This window comes from Clarias gariepinus, chromosome 28 (genome assembly GCF_024256425.1).
Source record: "Clarias gariepinus isolate MV-2021 ecotype Netherlands chromosome 28, CGAR_prim_01v2, whole genome shotgun sequence".
Taxonomy (NCBI): domain Eukaryota; kingdom Metazoa; phylum Chordata; class Actinopteri; order Siluriformes; family Clariidae; genus Clarias; species Clarias gariepinus.
Window position 1 is genome coordinate 3,165,984 of NC_071127.1, and position 19,360 is coordinate 3,185,343.

The window sequence follows — 19,360 nt, forward strand, 5'->3', positions numbered from 1 at the left end:
TAAATAAAAATTATTGTATTCTATTAAAACGATGTCGTCCTCGATAATAATGATAATAAATGTGTAAGACGCAATGACTGATGGGACATTTTTTATTCCCTTTTCCGGTGAAGTGAAGACCTGGTGTTCACTTGTTCCCTACACCGCTCGCACTTCCCTTTGAACTGAACACTTTCATTCCCTGCGGTTTGGAATCACACGTAGCATGGCTGAACACCCTGTGTAGCGCACTTCGTACGGGACTTCAGGTCGTTTGGAACACACCTCTAATAAATCTGTCGCCGGGCTCTGTGACGTCATTGTCAAGCGCCGGAAAAGAAATACCAAATCTGAGAGTCTCGGTCAGGAGTGTGAGGCGTTAGAGAGACTGGGAGAGGTTTAAAACCATAATTAAAGTAAAATTCTAATATTTATTTATTTATTCATGACGCGGTTTATGTAGGGAGTTAATCTGTCCGCCGCAGAGAGAGAGTGTGCGCGTGTATTATGCACGTGGCCTTTCCCCGGTGGTGCAGACAGTTTGCCCGCCGCCTCCCGCTCCCTCCCCGTGTCTGTCCCCGAGTCTGTCCCCCTGTCTCTCTGACCGCGTGCAGCAGTAGATGTGACATGGCCACGGACGCGGTCAGGAACCGGAAGCCCAAGCCTCCCAAGGACACGCTGCGGCACGTGCGCACCAGGGAGATCCGCAAGCACGCGGAGCTGCACGGGCCGTCCACCGTGTACGCGCAGGCGGTGGGCGCGGGGGCGCGCGGCAACGGGGCGTCTCTTTACGTTTTCTCCGAGTACAACCGGTGAGCGGCCGCCCTCCTCTGTGACGTCACACAAGCGGACACTGGGCTTGGTGCTCATGTGAAGGACGGGTTTAAGACGTCTCTGTCCCTGTCTGTCTGTCTCCATGTTTATCCCTGTCCGTCTATGTCTGTCTTTCTCTTTATCCTTGTCTGTCTGTCCATGTCTGTCTCTCTGTCCCTGTCTGTCTGTTTATGTCTGTCTGTCTCTCTGTCTGTCCATGTCTGTCTCTCTGTCCCTGTCTGTCTGTTTGTTTATGCCTGTCTGTCTGTTTATGCCTGTCTGTCTCTCAGTCTGTTTATGTCTCTCTCTCTGTCTATGTCTGTCTGTTTATGTCTGTCCAGTGAGATTTTGTCGCAGCATCACAAAACTGTCTGGACAGAATGTAATGAATCTCCTGCAGTCCTTAGATCTCTGTCTGAAGTTTAATCTGCACCATCAGTGAATCTAAATGTGGAGTAAAAGTGATGTTATGAACAGTTATGTGTGGGATTTAATAATCTACTGTAAAATAATCTACTAATGCGCTACTGTCTCAATGTAAACAAACACCTGCACCAATAGATATTCATTAGAAAAGATAAAGTGAATATTTTGACTGGGATTAGTTCATATTTTCACTTTGGCTGAAATAACAGCGCTGAAGTGGTATAAGTGAATTTTAACACGCTGGAGTGGTTTTAAGACAAAACTTCATCTTTATCCTTTTATCTACTTTTTCCATTTCTCATCTGTGATTCACTCTCCGATTACCGAACAGGGAGTGTATTTGTCTGAGCACCAAAGAAGGACAACTTAGTGTAAACAAGGCGTAAGATACTCAACCTTACAGAATGGGATTTCTCTGTATTAATAAGTTAGACAGAGAGTTCTGCTGTACAGAGAGACACACAGACATGTACATGGGCTTCAACCTTTAATAATAATATTATTATTATTGTTATTATTATCACTGATTGCATTAAAGATCAGCAGATTATTATTATATTCAACCTTTTAACTGTTTGTACAAACTCTTTAACCGTCAATGAGGCGGAATAACTCTAGTGTATAAATAAATAAATGAACAGTGCTGGGTTTGTCGTTGTGATGTTTTCCAGATATCTGTTTAACTGTGGAGAGGGAACGCAGAGACTGATGCAAGAGCACAAGTGAGTCCCGTCTGTAGTCTGAGTTCATACGAGGCGATATCAAAAAGTTTATTTATCTATTAATGAAGAATTTTTCTTACGTATGGTTCAGATTGAAAGCTGCTCGTCTGGACAACATTTTCCTGACTCGCATGTGCTGGGACACAGTAGGAGGACTTTCAGGTACAAACACACAAACACACACACACACACACACACACACACACACTCAGAAACGCACTGATCCTTTAATTTGGCGTGTCTAAGTTTGAGATTTGTGTTTTGCAGGAATGATTCTCACACTGAAGGACACCGGAGTCCCAGAGTGTGTCATGTCCGGACCACCGCAGCTGGTGTGTACACGTCCCTGTCTCTTTCTCTCTCTCTCTCTCTCTCTCTCTCTGCATTTCTCTGTTAGAAAAGTTATTTTTTTACTAAATTATTCAATTCTTTAAGGAAATAATTCACTCTGCCTCAAACGAAAGATTAACTAATTTAGATTCTGATTCACTGAATTGAAGAGGGGCGACTATTTCTGGAATAAAAAAAATGATTGACTGATTCAAACTTTGACTCAATGAATTGAAGAGGAGTCACTGTCTCGAAAAGGTAATGTACTGATTCAAATTCCGATTTGATTCCCTGAATTGAAGACGAGTGACTGTCTTAAATAAAATAAAAAGAAATTACTGAACTGAAGAGGAGTAACTATCCTGAAGATAGACGGAATTGAAGAGGTTTCACTTTGCCTTGAATAAATGATTCACTGGCTCGAAATTCTTCTGGCTCGAAGCTTCTTTTAATTTATTTTAAAAGCTTGCGTTATGTTTTTGCGCAATTATTTGTTTGGCGTGACACGTCGCGCTTCCGGATGCAAACCGCCACTAAACACTAACGAAGAAGAAACGCTTGCGTCTAAAAATATCAGCGAGCTAAGAGATGAAGAATCCAGCAAGAGAAAACGACAGAAATTGTCAGTAAAGGCTTATGTTATGCCTGAGCTGTAGATTTAGAAACTTTAAATTCTGAAAGTTAAGTTGCACAACGTATTGTTTTTGTATAATTATTTATCTTGATGTTAATCAAAAATTCATATTATTATTATCAAATATATTATATTGTTATTATTAAATATATTATTACTATTATAATTAATCCTAGGCACGTGACAAATTAATACACGAAAATTACAAATACTCATATAATGTTTATTTTGTGGCACATTTATTTTGCAGGGGTTTGTCATGTAATATAAAAATGTTTACACCAAATAAATATTGTTTACAATGAAAAATTACACAGAACGATTTTTATCGTTTAACCAAACGAATTTGATTATAAAATAAGCAATATAAAAATATACATGTCTTATATTTGCCTTTTTTATATTGCTTATTTTATAATCAAATTCGTTTGGTGTAATTTGTAAATCATAAACCTACTGTATCAACCTATGAATGAGTGAGATTATGTAGGGGGGGGGGGCAATCCGTGGCAGGTTTTAGCGCATAACACTGTGCCTTAGATTTTTCTAAAAAGAAAACCAATTAATCTTTGTTTCTTTTATATATTTTACATTGCTGTTTAATTAAGCAAAATTACATTTTATTCGATTACTTGATTAATTGATTAAATTTTTGGTAGAATACTCGATTACTAAAATATTCGATAGCTACAGCCCTACACTGATTCAAACTCTGACTCGTTGTGAGTCAGTAGAGTGAGTGAATCTTGGTCCTGGTTGAACGACTTAGCGGCCATGATCAGTAAACTATGTTTCTATCTGTTTTGTTTTTCAGGAGAAATACCTGAGTGCGATCCGAGTGTTCTCCGGCCCGCTGGATGACATCAGACTGTGTAAGGGCGTTCGGTCCAGACTGGCTGATTTTAACACTGAGAGAAATCGGTTTGATTGGACAAGTCCTGAGATGATTTGTGTGTTTGTGTGTGTGTGCAGCAGTGAGACCGTACACCGAGCCCGAGTATAAAGACGACACCATGACCGTCACCCAAGTGCCCTTGTTCGGTTAGTGTTCACTCACACACACGCATGGACATCGTCTGTCTGTCTGTTTCTCTGTTTTTCTGTCTCTCCGGTTTACGTTGTGTATGAACATGTGTGTAGCCGAGCAGACGAGTTCAGATCGGATGAGGCGTGGCAGTGGTGGGAGTGACAATGGGCGTGGCCAGAGGAAGGAACTCTGGCAGAGGGACGAGAGTGAGCAGAGAGCGAGCGATGGCTCAGAAAGTCCTGGTACTGACACCGGCTGTGTTCCAGTTTACTTTGCGACACTCCTTTTCATGTAACTTTTCGCTTTAACGTGTGTTCACTGTTTGTCAGAGCGCGGAGAGAGGAGCACGCGGGACCCTTCACTAGTGGTGGCTTATGTGTGTAAGGTAAGGTGTTAGTCGTTCGTGCCATCACTTCCTGTCTTGACTGAATCAAGCTCTGGTTACTCAGACTCGTCTTCCCTTGCAGCTGCACCCGAAAAAGGGCAATTTCCTGGTGCAGAAAGCCAAAGAGCTGGGACTTCCTGTGTGAGTGTTTATCATTCATCTTTATCCTGTATGGTGTTTATTCATTAGCGCTGGCCTAGATGACTAACGCTGTTCTGTTCTGTGGTTCACTTGCAGAGGAACGGCTGCCATCGGACCGCTTATATCCGCGCTGAAAGACGGAAAAAGCATCACATACGACGGCAAGGAGGTATATATATGTCACAATTTTTGTTATTAGCATGATTGATCTTTGCTGAGGTGCTTCATTGTGTGTGTTTTTGTTTTCAGATTCACCCAGATGAAGTGTGCACTCCAGCCGACCCGGGCCCGGTGTTCCTGGTGATCGACTGTCCTTCTGAAGAGTTCGTTCAGCCGCTGTGCGCCAATCAGATTCTTGCAAGGTGATCTGATGTCCTGTTTGGTTTGAGTCGACCTATTCGGAAAACTCTGAGACACGAATCCAAAAGGCGTACCTCAGGGTTTGGTTCTTAGACCTTTTTATTTTTTATTATGTTTCTTTTCTCCTACGCTGATACATTTATCTCGGGTTATTTTATGCTAATATAACAGGTCACAATTTAAGGATTTTGTTTAATGTAGCTCCGCCCCTAAGCATCACTAGCAACCTCATAGAATCCAACCGAACAAGCAGGAAATGGTATTATGATTACAATAAAGAGCAGGCAATAAAACGTGGCAGGAATTGTAAACTATAAGGACTGGTTTGATGTACTTCGAAGTTATTCATGTCACCATAGCAACCGTATACGTTTTTCATTCATTAACTCTTGTAAATGTGTTTTTTGTGTAATTGGAGTGTAGACTTAAACAGTGCAGTGATTGTGTGTGTGTGTGTGTGCTAGGTATCAGAGCGATGGCTCAGAGGCTGACGCTGTCCTGGTGGTGCACATGACCCCGGAGACGGTGCTGAAGACACCGGAGTACCAGCGTTGGATGGAAAGGTACTGTCGCTTTAAGAGGACACTTACAAACACACACACACACACACACACACACACACACACACACACACACACACACACTGTGGTGGTGTTAACCTTGGGTCGGATAAATCATTTCTCCGGGTTGAGGTAATTTTTTTTACTCTGCTATGGCAACTTTGTGTGTAACTTGTTGTCACCAGACACAGGTCTGCTTTAATGGTCTGAGAATAATTTAATGACCTGCTCAGAGCTTTAGTAGTTTCTGTGTCGGAGTAAAGATACTTCAGTTTGGTCAGTTTAGGTGTGTGTGTGTGTGTCTTTCAGGTTCTCCTGCACTACAGAACACCTGATCATGAACGAGCAGGTCTCCACCATCCACAATGTTCGCAGCCACAAGATCCAAACCCAGCTCAACCTGATCCACTCAGACATCTTCCCCGAGCTGCAGCACTACACCTCTCAGGTACAGCACAACCAGTCCTGGGTGTTTTTTCAGGAGGTAACACCCTGACCTACCAGCAGGTTGTTTAGATTAATACAACAGCATTATTTCTGTGTGAGAAATATGACTTTGTTATCAGGGAAAGGATTTGCTGAGCACTGGTTGTTAACCTCTAACCTCTGTTCAACGGGTTTTCCAATTAGTTGACCAGTTGGGTGAACTGTTGGTCCACATGTTGGGTGATCAGGTGGGTAACCAGTTGGTAGATCAGTTGGTCAATGTGTTGGTTTTTTTAATTGGTTTACCTGTTGGCTGTCCTGTTGGTTCACCAGTTGGTTTTCCAGATGGTTGACCTCTTGGTAGATCAGTTATTTGACATTACGTTGATTACGTTGCAATCGCAATATGATTTTATGATAAAATCTTGTTCACCTGTTTTCTTTACCTGTTTGTTTACAGGAGTCTCAGGCTGCACTGCACGTGCCCAACATCAGAGCAGAGTGTCTCCTGAAGTTTCAGCTCAGACCCAAAGCCGAGTGGCAGAGGTGAGAACCTGTCTCACATCAGACTGGTAGACTAGAGGTTTAACTCCAGACTTCAGTTTGTTGACCTCTACAGTACAGTTAAACACACAAACCTAGGTTTTCAGATTGCACTTATAAAGTATTTACATTCTGTGTTTCAGATTTTGTTGTTTGGGAGTTTTAAAGTACCTATACAGTGTGCATCTTTAAAGTTTAAATGCCAGATTAATCTAGAGTAACGTAATGTAGACTTTAACTTCTGGTCCCCGTTTTGTTTTAATCTTGAAGTTTATAATCTACAACCTAGATCAAGCTCATCTCAAGAAATTTGTTGTTTGAAATGATTACTAATTTAATCTAATCTAGAATAATCTGCAGTTTAAATTCCAGATCTTGTAGATCATGCTAATCCAAGTCCTCAGTTTGTACCTAGTCTATATTCCACCCCTCAGACTGCACTAAACTAGAGCCCTAATCAGATTAACCTTAAGATAATTTTTATAATACAGGTTCTGGACCCCAGATTATATTTCTCCTGAGGTATAATTTATAATCCCAGGGTGTCCTAAAAGTCTACCTGCATGAAGGAGCCAGCATCGTGTCGGTCACTGGATGTCTGTAGACGTTCACTTCTACTTTTTTTGTAATTAGTTAAAGATTTGCAAGATTTAAAATAAGTATGCAAACTAAGAAATTACAAGATATTTTGTAGATATTACTTATTAAATATGTTATTCACTATTTTAATTCATAACTGAGTCATACTTTTATACAAACTTGAATTTTTTTTTTATTGTCAAATTAGTTGAACACATCTTAGCAATTGGAGGAAATATAACTGCAATACAAGCTTAACTTGCAACATACTCTGATTTTGCAAGAGTATTGCGTCGTCATCTTGTTTTGAGTTCATGTGCAGGTAGTGCAATACTGCTACCTAATGGACTGGAGTGTGGAGCAGAAGATTGTTAGGAAAAAAACAAGATTTTTGCTGTGTCTGTCATGTCTTGTACAATCAGTTACAGTTGATTAGTTAAAAACAACATTTTCATGTTTATTAGACACTATATGTAGTTTTTCTACAGTACTGTGCTAAAGTCTTAGGCATCCTGTGGGAATTTTTAAATTAATGATTTTATTATTGGGTCAGGACAAAAATATTTCTGATTTTCAAACATCGGTATTCCAACACAAAATTTAAAGTTACAGAACAATATTTGTATGCTGTAAATGAAAGCAGCATGTTACATAAGCGACTACTTTTAGGCAAAAAAAAAAAAAAAAAAAATCCAAAACTAAATAACCAAACAGAACCTGTCGTATTTTGCATGCAAAACAGGAAGGAGGTGTAACAGTTCTTAGAAGAACCTTGTGTGGTTCTGCAGGATGCGGAGTAAAACTTGGAAGCTAATTTCCTTATAAAGTTGAACAAATTGTACCTGAGAATAAAGGGTCCCCAAAACGTTGTCACACTGACTACTGATTTAGTTCATTGATTACTGTTTACTCTGCTGTACAGGTGTGTTTTCTTTTTAAATCACCCTTTATTTACAGCATTTGCATGTGCTTTAGACTTCAACATCTTCAGGAAAGATATCGAGACAAATCAGACCGTAAAATTTAGTGCTGTTTATTTGATTTGGAAATCACGACAACCAAAAATCAAATCCTGAGTGTATACCTCTGGTTTACAGATCTAGTACATGTCATGATCTGTACTAAATCCAGAGTTTAAATTCTAGACTCTGGAGTTTCTCTTTCAGAGTAGTTTTTGGCATCACCTCAAGCTTTAGATTTCCGAAGTTGGGTTCACTTTCAGTTTATTCGTAATTGATCTGGAGATCATGACCTGCCTTCAGTAATACGCTCCTCTAGACTTTACACTCTCTGCTCCAGATTCCACTCTATTAGATCTAAAGCTGCACACGCCTAAGAAATGTGAAGTTTTGCTGCTTGGTTTGATTTTCATTTGATTTAAGCTCTCACACACACACACAGGCAAATGAATTTAAATGAATGTTATATTGAGTATCAGTTCTCTGTCATGCTTGTCTACCGGGCCCTCAGAGGGTCGGGATGAGGTGTTAAACTCGACTCCCGCAGCCAGGCTTTCCGCAGAATGACATTATATCAGATACGTTTCTCTCTGTCCCAACACATTTGTCTCCAAATAGGCGATGGATTGGCTTCAGTGGCTTTAAGCTATTAGGTTTCTGTCAGAACCGCTCAGACGTGTGTGTGTGTGTGTGTGTGTGTGTGTGTGTGTGTGTGTGTGTGTGTGTGTGTACACAGAGATGCCATCCCCACCTGTGACCGAGAGGAATTCATTAAGGAGGCGACGGAGGTGCCGAATTTCCTGCATGAAGTGGAGGAGTGTAAACACTTCCAGACCACGGACTCCGCCGTTCGCTCTGGTGAGCACGTCATTCATCCACACCGAGAGATGGAGAGACGGATAGAGAGAAAGCGTGAGGGAGATGGACAGGAAGACTGATCCTGGCTGGCGTTTCATTTTCTCAGCCGTGGCCTCAGATGACCCTCGTTCCCTTGTTCACGTCTCGTCACTTGGGCGCGCTTGCGTGGCGCTTCGGTGTGATTGTACACTGCTTTCTTTCATCCTCTCTCCAAGTCTTCAAACTCTGAACAGGACATGAAGGAATACATCAAACCAGTGCCGAGTTTAAATACCACATTCCTCACGGCCTACTATGACTCATCATAGATGAGTTCAAGATGTCATGAGTTCAAGATCATCATTTAGGATCTAACATTGACTTGGATATGATGATGAGTGTTAATGCAGTTTTAGAGATTTAAGATTAGATTTAATCTAGAGTTTAAACTTCTTGTGTGTGTGTGTGTGTGTGTGTGTGTGTGTGTGTGTGTGTAGGAAAGGGAGAGCGGTACCCCGAGGTTGTGTTTTTAGGCACAGGATCAGCTCTACCCATGAAAATCAGGAACGTCAGCGGCACTCTGGTTAATATCAGGTAGAGGAAAGTACTTTTACTTACATTAACAAAAATTGCATGTGTGTTAAATTGATAATTGTTGAAACTGTGTGTGTGTGTGTGTTGTAGCTCCACCCAGTCTTTGTTGTTGGACTGTGGAGAAGGCACATTTGGACAGTTGTGCCGGCAGTACGGTAACGGCGTGGATGAAATGCTGACCAAGTTGTCCACGGTGTTTGTGTCTCATATACATGCTGATCATCACACGGTGAGTGAATTGGTTTGGGATCAGGTTGAAAAGTGTGGTCAGGATGTGGGATCTGGTGTAGGTTCTGGTCTGGGTGTGCGATCAGTTCAGAGTAACTGGTCAGGTTTCAGTATGGGAGCGGGTAAGAGTGTGGGAGCGGGTAAAGGCGTGGGGGATCAGGTGTGGAATCAGGGTGGAGATTGGGATCTGGTGTGCGGGATCGGGTCGGGAGATTGGGATCTGGTGTGCGGGATCGGGTCGGGAGATCGGGATCTGGTGTGCGGGATCGGGGCCGGGAGATCGGGATCTGGTGTGCGGGATCGGGGCCGGGAGATCGGGATCTGGTGTGCGGGATCGGGGTCGGGAGATCGGGATCTGGTGTGCGGGATCGGGGTCGGGAGATCGGGATCTGGTGTGCGGGATCGGGGTCGGGAGATCGGGATCTGGTGTGCGGGATCGGGGTCGGGAGATCGGGATCTGGTGTGCGGGATCGGGGTCGGGAGATCGGGATCTGGTGTGCGGGATCGGGGTCGGGAGATCGGGATCTGGTGTGCGGGGTCGGGGTCGGGAGATCGGGATCTGGTGTGCGGGGTCGGGGTCGGGAGATTGGGATCTGGTGTGCGGGGTCGGGGTGGGGAGATTCCTGCCTCGGCGTCCCGCCTTGCGCGGAGTTTGCATTTTCTCCCCGTACTTGTAGTGAGTGAATGTTGACCAAAAATCGATCGATAGATAGAAGATAGATAGACAGATACTTCATATATACTTCACAATGGTCACCATTGGCCTCCACGGTCTCTAGTTGGACTACAGAGATTCCTAGATGGATGGAGTGATGGATGGAAGGTGTGATAGTGCATAAACCTGTGCTGTGTAAGTTATATTACGTAGATAAAGTCTAATTCACACATGTAACTAGCCACATTGAAAGGTTGCTTATGTTCATACACTGCTGCTCTTGGTGTCTGTGACTTTTATTATGCTAACAAACAGTCATGGTCTTGATTTTGTAGTTACTGCTTCTGATTTACTTCCTGATTGTGTGTGTGTGTGTGTGAGAAAGAGAGAGATATAGAGAGATAGAAAAAGAAAAAAAGATGACTGGTACAGTAGGTTAACATGGACATTATATATACTTCTTTTCTTACTTTAGGGAATAATTAACCTGCTGCTGCAGAGAGAGCGTGCTCTGGTAAGTGCACTTATTAATCTGCAACAAAGCTTCAAAATTTTCTCCATTTATGGAAAAACTCCCTCATGACTAAGTGCCACTAAACCCCCTGCTATGCTCACTGTTCCAGCCACTGTTTCCTGACTGCTCCTTTTTTAAACGCATTTCCCATACACACACTTGTTAGTGGACATCATTGTGTAAATGATCCTCTCTCTGTTTTATCTGCAGAGGACTATGGGTAAACCCTTCACTCCTGTGTATCTGGTAGCTCCTGCTCAGATCATGACGTGGCTCAATCAGTACCATAATCACTGCCAGGAGATCCTCAGCCATATCAAGTAAGGGCTCTGTCCTAAACCACACGCATACACTACACACTTAGTGTTGTTCTTACCTGCCTTAAAACGGACATCCTGGCAAATGTATGAGATTTCATTTTTGGTCAGTTATAGACACATCTGGAATTATTGTCAAACTAACCTGGAGGTAATTGAATTAATTGAATAATGTTCCTTCTTTTCAAAATGAAAGTTTGAAACTTATTTAGATTGAACATTCCAGCAAAATCGCATTGCCATCTTCAGTGAGGTAATAGACTGGGGTTGTAGAATGATCATAGTTGACCAGGGCTCTGAATTTAATGCTAATAATCGTTCCTCCAGAGCTAATGCAGTTGGTCATCGCTCAAGGGATACTTCGCAAAGTCCTGGCTCGAAGGTTGCCGGAACTGCCTCGAGCGGGGACCGCTGTAGCTCGAGGGTTGCTGGGGACGGCAGGGGCTCCATGGTTAATATTTTGTGTGTGTGTGTGTTTTAGCTTCATCCCTGCAAGGAGTCTCAGTGAGGGAGCTGAAGTACCAAAGTTCAAGACCAAATCCTTCATTCAAGCTGTGCTGAAGAGAAACGACCTCACTAAGGTGGACCTCATACTCTATACTCTATGACAATAAAGTCTATTAGTCTTGTGTAGGGTTTAGAACTGTGCGTGTGTGTGTGTGACAGTTTCAGACATGTTTGGTACGGCACTGTAAGAATGCGTATGCCTGCAGTTTGACCCATCAGTCTGGCTGGCAACTCGTTTTCTCCGGAGACACCATGCCATGTGACACACTCTCACAAATGGGTGAGACACACATACACACACACACACACACACACACACACACACACACACACACAGTTATTCTGGGTTAATCAATAGATCTGAAATACACAGTGTTTAGGGCACACACACACACACACACACACACACACACACACACACACACACACACACACAGTTATTGATCAGCCCAAACTCCACTAACAACTCCAGAGAGACACACACTCCATCACTACCTCTGCATTACAGAGCCTGCAGTGATTCATTACTTTTAAAGTGTGTGTGTGTGTTGCAGGAAAGAATGCGACATTGCTTATCCATGAAGCAACACTGGAGGACGGGATGGAAGAGGAGGCCATGGACAAAAGACACAGGTAAACACACACATAAACTGTTTCCCCTTTACGGTTGTATACACACATTTACAATACACATTCACACACGATATGCAACTACAGTACACATAGATCATGCTCTCTCTGTGTGTGTGTGTGTGTGTGTGTGTGTGTGTGTGTGTGTGTGTGTGTGTGCGCGTGTGCATGCAGTACGACGTCTCAGGCCATCGGTATCGGGATGAGTATGAACGCTGAGTTCATCATGTTGAACCACTTCAGCCAGAGATACGCCAAGATCCCACTGTTCAGCTCTGACTTTAACCAGCGCGTGGGCATCGCCTTCGACCACATGAGAGTGAGGGGGCTACATGTCTTACCTTATTACCCCTCTTCACCTTATTACCCCTTCACTGTGTACCCCAACTATTTAATTTCTTGCATCAAATCATAACATGTCCACCTTAATCCCTTCTCGTCTTGTTAACCTCATGCCTCAACTCATCTTACCTTTCATCCTTAACCTTTTATTTACTCACTTTCCTCGTTGTTCCCTTTAGCCCCTACCCTTTTTACGTTATTACCCCTTAACTTGTACCCTTTGCCTCATCTTTGCTCACTTTACCTCGCACCATCTCCCTTCTTTACTCCATTGATTCAGCTTTTTGTATTTTGTTACCTCGTACCACCCTCCCATCAGTCCTCAGTACTCCCTTATCTTGCACCCTATCCTCTCATTACCCACATCAACCCTACCCAACTTACCCTAATTACTTTGCACGTCTTTGCATCTTAACCTCTTTGCCCCACTGTTGCCCCATCCCTTTTTGATTTATACCCCATCGCTTCTTATCTTCCTTACCACATCCCTCTTTAACTTGTACACGTTTACATTGTTACCAACTTTGCCCGATTACCACCTTATCTCATACTTCTTTGCCCCTGTTTCTTCCACAGTGATTCTTATTCCCTTTTCCTTAGCCTCATTCTTACCTTCAGTAGCCAATCATCTCTACTCTTCTTACCTCATACCCCTTTACCTCGTTACCCATCTTGCCCCTTTACTAATTACCCTAATTACTTATTTGTATCATAATCTCTTTGCCTCATTTCTTTTTACCTTGTCATCCCGTAAATCCTACACCCTTAATTGTTATCTTGATACGCAAGCCCAGTTTGATTTACACTCCATTCACTATATCTCGTTACCCTCTTGCCTGATTACTCTCTTACCTCATACATCTTTACTAGTTACCCCGTTGCCTCGTACCTCGTAATTTCTTTATAATCCTCTTATCTCATCACAGGGGTAACTCTCCCTTACCTTACCACCCCTTCACCTCATTCCTCCTTCACTTTTACTTCATACCCCCTTTTTCCTTTATTAACTACTTACCTTGACTTACCTAATAAACCCCTCTACACCTTTTTTACTTTTAATCTTTTTACCAGAACTTAATTTCAACCCCACACGCCCTGTCCTTATTAAACCTCCCATTGTCCACCCCCCTCATGTTTTTACACCTTTGTTCTTAAGTCTTTATAAAGCATTTATTATTATTTTTTTTTCAAACTTAATTCCAGATCCGGTTTGGAGATTTCCGTATTCTCCCGCGCCTCCTGGCTCCCCTGAAAGCCCTGTTTGCTGAGGAGATTGAGGAAATGGAGGAGAGGAGAGAACGGAGAGAGCTGAGGGCGGGAAAGAGTGTTGGGGCAGAGTCGGAGGGACAGACTGGACAAGGGGGAGGGGCTAAGCGAGAGAATGAGGCGAAAAATGAGCCTGACCAGGAAATCGCTTCCAAACGAATGAAGGCTAACTGAACGTGCATGAGGGAGGAGCTTTGGATACGATCCAGCCAACCGGAACCGGATGAGGCTAAGGATTTCAGCCCATTAGAGCTGGACTAGTGAAGTGTCAGGCCAAGGATACAGGGATGGTGATAAATAAAATAAAATAAAATAAAGGAGCTGCAGATGTTCTGTATTTTGAGTGATGATAATACTCATTTATTTTCCTAATTAATTTATATTTTCTGTCCTTTGCTCTGCAATCTTTATGTATATAAAACAGACCGAATGCTAGTTTTGTTTTTATTTAAAATAATAAATCTGAGATGAGATCATGAATAATTTCTTCTTATTATTATTTTAAATTTTAAAGATGTCTCTAATTACTTTCACCTACAACCACACAGAACAGCGGAAACGCGCATCTTTAGGCAGGGAATAAAAGCATTACTTTTTCATCTAATCGCCTTTAAATAGCATAGATGATAGACTCTAGAAATGAGGCGGGGGAAAAAACTATTCAGTTACATATTGCTATTATCGCTAGTTATGTATCGCCATACTGACTTTAAAGACGATATATATATAAAAAAAAAACTTTTGTATTTTTGCATTTGAGATGGTAAATTGTTGCAGTTCCTCTATAATCCTACAGGGCCCGTATTCACAAAGCTTCTTAGAATTCTCTCAGAGAGCTCCTATCCTAGCTTAAAAAGTCTTAGCTGGGAGTCCTAGACTAAAAGTGAGTTAGGAAACTTCACAGAGCAACTCTGAGTACGGAAAGTACAAAAACCTTTGGCTCAGTGAGGGGGTGTGATTGACCCCTTTGCTAGGGATAATGCAGCAATTCAAGGACTGTGATTGGTAGATAAAAAAATAACCTCTGACCTCTGTAAAGGTCTTAAAAAGACCTTTGTGAAAAAAGGATATATAATAATAGAATAGACAATGAAATCATAGCGTTTGTATATAAAGAAATTGTAGATTCATGACTACAGGCTACGTTATGCAAAGTTTCTGTTGTAGGCTAAACATCTTAAAGATAATTAAACAGCCAAATGTTGAGAAGCAACCAATTTCCACACAGCAGTTACCTTTAAGTTTTTACATTTATTTACGTACTGATTTTGTTTGTAATCCATTTAAGATTGCTGGGAGCAAAATGGCTCAGCTTTTACCAATTTACATGATTGCATGTCTATTTAAGGTCCACTTTTGGGCGGTATGTAGCCAACAATCTTCTGGAAGGAAGTAAAAGAACAAGAAAACCAAACTGGACAGAAGAGCAGTGTTTACTTTTAGCTTAACGTTCAGTGTTTGGAGAATATTTCTTCTTTCTGCCATTTTGTCCTCTGCTATAGAAACTCTTAAGCCTCTTAATAGTCCTTCTCTCCACTCTTAACAATTTTTACCCTAGGAGCTGTTTTTAGAAGCTTTACTAATATTAAGTTATAAATTAACAGTGAAATTAAAAGAAAATGTTATAATTCTAAAAATTTCCTTAGAATTTCATTACATGGGGCCACTTTTAGGCTTAAAAACCTTTGTGAATACGGGCCCAAGTTTAGGCACACATTGTCAGAGGGCATTTACATTACATTTGACAGATGCCTTGAACCTAAAACCTTCTGAACCATAGCCCAGTGCCTTAACCATTGAGCTACCTGAGTGCACAGTGGGCTGTAACGAAATTTGGGGAAAATGTTTTTTATATAAAATGATACATTATAGAATCGTAATACAAAACGAATTAGCAACTAGGTATCGTGATTATATCGTATTGGGTGGTCGCTGGTGTTTTACATCCCTACTAGACCCAGCTTCGATAAGCTTCCTGCAGCTAAATCATTTATGCAACTGGCCGCAAGAGAAGATCAGCTACAGAAACTGATGTTATAAATAGATATTATAGGACAGAAGTCTCCAAATCCAGTCCTGGAGGGCCAGGGACCAGCACAGTTTGTAATTCACCAACACCTAAACACACCCACTGAACCTAGTAATTAACAGATCAGTTAAATCAGCTGTGTTTGAGAAGAAGAATCACCAAACTGTGCAGTTTTGGACACTGTTCCTCCAGGACTGGATTTGGAGACTCCTGAGTTAGGAGCTTGCTGAGCTACAAGCTGAGATGATCAGAAGGTCCCTGGTTTAAAGCCCACCACCACCAAGCAGCCACTGTTGGGCACTTGAGCAATTCACTCAACCCTCAACTGCTTAGATGTCTTAAAAAAAAAAAAAAAGGAAGTCGCTCTGGATAAGGGTGTCTACCAAATGCCATAATGTAAATGTTAGAACAAACCATATATTTTATCAGACCAGTCTTTATGGCAGTCCTATTACAAGTTCGACTCGTTCATAAGTCAAACCTCCTTAACCCTGAGACTGCCTAAACTTAAAATCAGTTCTGTTCATTTTCCATGCTCCTCCCCAGGACCTAACCTGCCTAGTAGGTGTTGTGGTCATCCCCCAGGGGGCGCTGTGCACTCAGCAACACAGAGCTGTATTATAGTGATAAAGGACCTCATTCTGTAAGAATGAGCATAAGCATTTATTCTTATTTTATTAAATAAATAAAAAATCCAGATTCATGAGTTAAAGTGTTTCTTTTCTTTTGAAAGGTTTCTATGCTACATGTTTCTACACACACAATGGAAATCTGTAAGTTTTTGTAGCATTTTGCAGTTTTCCTGTCAAATTGGACTGTAATTTTGATTAACAGGATAATTTTTGCAATGTGAATATTTAATCGTGTATGTGTGTGTGTGTGTGTGTGTGAGCATTAGTGTAGAAAAGTGATTGCAAGTTAAGTTTAGGGAACTTTATTTTAGTTTCCCTTTTTGTAAAAAAAAAAAAAGGATAAAAGATCAAGCAAAAGTAACATTAAACGTTTGACCCTGAATTACTTACAAAGTCTGCATTATACTGTTTACAGTTGCACTCCGGCATCTTTATATGAAGCCGGTCACTTTCTTTGCGCCCTACACACCCGACCTAGTGTCCTTGGGTTTAGTGTAGAATTTATTTATATATATAATTCACTGTGTTCAGTACCCAGTAGTTCGATAGGAACTGAGCTGCTCTGTTCAGGTTAAACTAAGTAGTGTGTGTTGGATTAAGCTGAGCTCTCCACTTGAAACACTCTGTGACCGCAGAGAGATTCGTCCTGTTTCTTTCTGTTGCCACAGGACATTTTCACTCTCTCTCTTTCTCTCTGACTTGTACAGTAGTTTGTACAAAATGTAGGTTGGTACAAACCCACTTGTGCGCTAACCTACAATGCAGGTGTTTAATGGGGACCCAGCTGTCTGTGTGTGTGTGTGTGTGTGTGTGTGTGTGTGTACAGTACAGTAGTTATTACTGAATATAGGTTAGGTCCTTCAGGGATCTTTGCTAAATTCTCTTTAATGAAACATCGCCTCGCTTCTCTGTTCCCTTTTCTCTTTTCTTTCGCTCATTTTAGAAGAGCGTCGCTTCTCTTGTTGACTGACTGTCTGAGTGTCTGTTTGTGTTTTGATTTTCTACTGCTAAACCTGCGTCTTTGAGCTTCTGGCCGTCATGCTAAATTGCTTTAAAGTTCTTCTTGGATCATTGTCACGCCAAGAGTTCAGTTCAAAATAAAAACGACAGAATAAGTCTGCGTTAAAGGTAATTCCAATGAAACTTTCACCACCTTCAGACTTTAGGCCACACCCCCTACCTTAGTCTAATGCTTTAAGCTCAATTTTCTTAAATCTCTCTCTCTCTCTCTCCCTCTTTTCCCTATGCTGGGCACTGAATGTGTTGATATGAACAGACTGATGTGTGTGTGAGAGCTGCCACTGATTGCTCTGAAGATCAGCTCCCCAGGACATGCTGGTAATTACCATTACACTCGACTGTCAGTCAAACGTCTCCGCATGTCCGACCCAACCAGTGAGCATTGAAATCTAGTGGACGTTGAGCCGAAGGTGAGAGAGAGAGAAACCAAGTGAGAGGGAATGAATGAATTTGAGGAGAAGAAATATGTGCGAGTGTAAAAGTGAGAGCAGAGTTCCCGAGGAGACATTTGATAAGCCTTCATCGGGGCATAATGCCTTGTTTGTAGTACATACATAAGAAGAAATAGTGAAAGAGTGAAAATAGATAAATCAAGAGGTAAGAGCAGAGGAAGTATGTTGCATGTTGTCTTTAGATCAGGTATAGGAGTCTCTGTTGGCACAGAAGAAGCCCCACCATGGGCAAAAGGAGCTTAAGCTTGGGAAGACACAAACCTTGGATAGTAGATACAGGAGAGTAGAGTACTTGGGAAGCATTGGTAAGGAAGAAAAGAAGCATTAGTTGGGTTGAGTGATAGCTTGGGCCAAAAAAATTTCAGCCTGGGCAGATGAAACCTCAGTTTGAAGCCATAGAAGCTTGGGTAGTTGAAGTCAAGGCTCACACAGTAGAAGCCCCGACTTGGGCAGCAGGAGACCAGTCTTGAGCAGTAGAACCCCTGGCTATCGCAATAGAAGCCCTGGAGTGAGCAGTAGATTCCCTGGCTTGTATGCCCCAATCATTTGTATGCCTAAAATTTTTTCCATTAAAATTGAATTGAATACACTCACTCACATACTACGGGCAATTTGGGAACGCTAATCAACCTAACCTACATGTCTTTGGAGTGTGGGAGGAAACCAGAATACAGTTTCCAAGCACTGGAAGAGACGGGAAACAAACCCGGACCCTGGAGGTGCAAGGCGACAGTGCTAACCACTACACCACCGCACCGCCTCACATAATGCTATTGACATAAATGTTTCACTACAAATGAACATGTTGCAGTAAGAATGTTGGAACATTTAGTCGCTATATAAACCCATTTTCAGAGGATACGTCTATAAAGAACCACGTCTATATGGTACCACAATCCACATCTTATTAGTATTCTACTAGTGTGACTCTCTCACTCTCTCGTTTGGCTCAGCAGGCTGTTGTGGAGTCTCAGGGGGAGTGAGGCGAGACCAGATGCCCCCCTGGTGCTGCATGTGAAGTCAAACACACGCGCACACACACACACGCGCAAACACAGACCAGACACAAGCTTTGAGAGGCACTTAGAAATTCAATACCAACAAACCACACACCCTGAGAGAGAGAGAGAGAACGCTAAATTGTGATGTTTTTTTTTTTTTTTTGCTTTATTGTTTAAGGTTGTTTTACCTGCCATTGATCTGCAATGTGAGAATCTGGAAGGAAAATTAAAATAGAGATAAAATAAATAAAGTAAAAGACAAAAAGAGAACAGGACATTAAAGCTTTTGTTTTTGCTCTAATGCCTGGTTTATATACCCAGCAAAAAAAGAAACGTACTTTTTTCAGGACTGTGTATTTCAACAATAATGTTGTAAAAATCCAAATAACTTTACAGATCTTCATTGTAAAGGGTTTAAACAATGTTTTCCATCCATGTTCAATTAACCATAA

The 19,360-nt window shown here is 41.7% G+C and overlaps 1 protein-coding gene across 1 annotated transcript; it reads left to right on the forward strand.

Moving 5' to 3' along the window:
• The first annotated feature begins 324 nt into the window (after nucleotides 1-324).
• elac2 (elaC ribonuclease Z 2) lies at nucleotides 325-14,162 on the forward strand. Its single transcript, XM_053490529.1, has 24 exons — nucleotides 325-791; nucleotides 1,890-1,940; nucleotides 2,032-2,102; nucleotides 2,208-2,272; nucleotides 3,719-3,776; nucleotides 3,877-3,945; nucleotides 4,045-4,173; nucleotides 4,261-4,316; nucleotides 4,399-4,457; nucleotides 4,554-4,626; nucleotides 4,707-4,819; nucleotides 5,282-5,380; nucleotides 5,687-5,825; nucleotides 6,264-6,349; nucleotides 8,621-8,742; nucleotides 9,219-9,315; nucleotides 9,406-9,544; nucleotides 10,674-10,712; nucleotides 10,923-11,032; nucleotides 11,511-11,610; nucleotides 11,696-11,816; nucleotides 12,091-12,169; nucleotides 12,341-12,485; nucleotides 13,712-14,162. Exons 1-24 carry the CDS (start codon nucleotides 487-489, stop codon nucleotides 13,946-13,948), a joined length of 2,562 nt encoding a protein of 853 aa, XP_053346504.1. The 5' UTR covers nucleotides 325-486; the 3' UTR covers nucleotides 13,949-14,162.
• The last annotated feature ends 5,198 nt before the right edge of the window (nucleotides 14,163-19,360 follow it).

Excerpts from the sequence above, each read along its gene's own strand:
- elac2 (XM_053490529.1), top strand. The coding sequence starts at position 487 with ATGCACGTGGCCTTTCCCCGGTGGTGCAGACAGTTTGCCCGCCGCCTC. Across the intron at positions 4,174-4,260 it reads CGATGGCTCAGAAAGTCCTG|AGCGCGGAGAGAGGAGCACG; the intron begins GTACTGACACCG and ends ACTGTTTGTCAG. Across the intron at positions 4,627-4,706 it reads TCACATACGACGGCAAGGAG|ATTCACCCAGATGAAGTGTG; the intron begins GTATATATATGT and ends TTTTGTTTTCAG.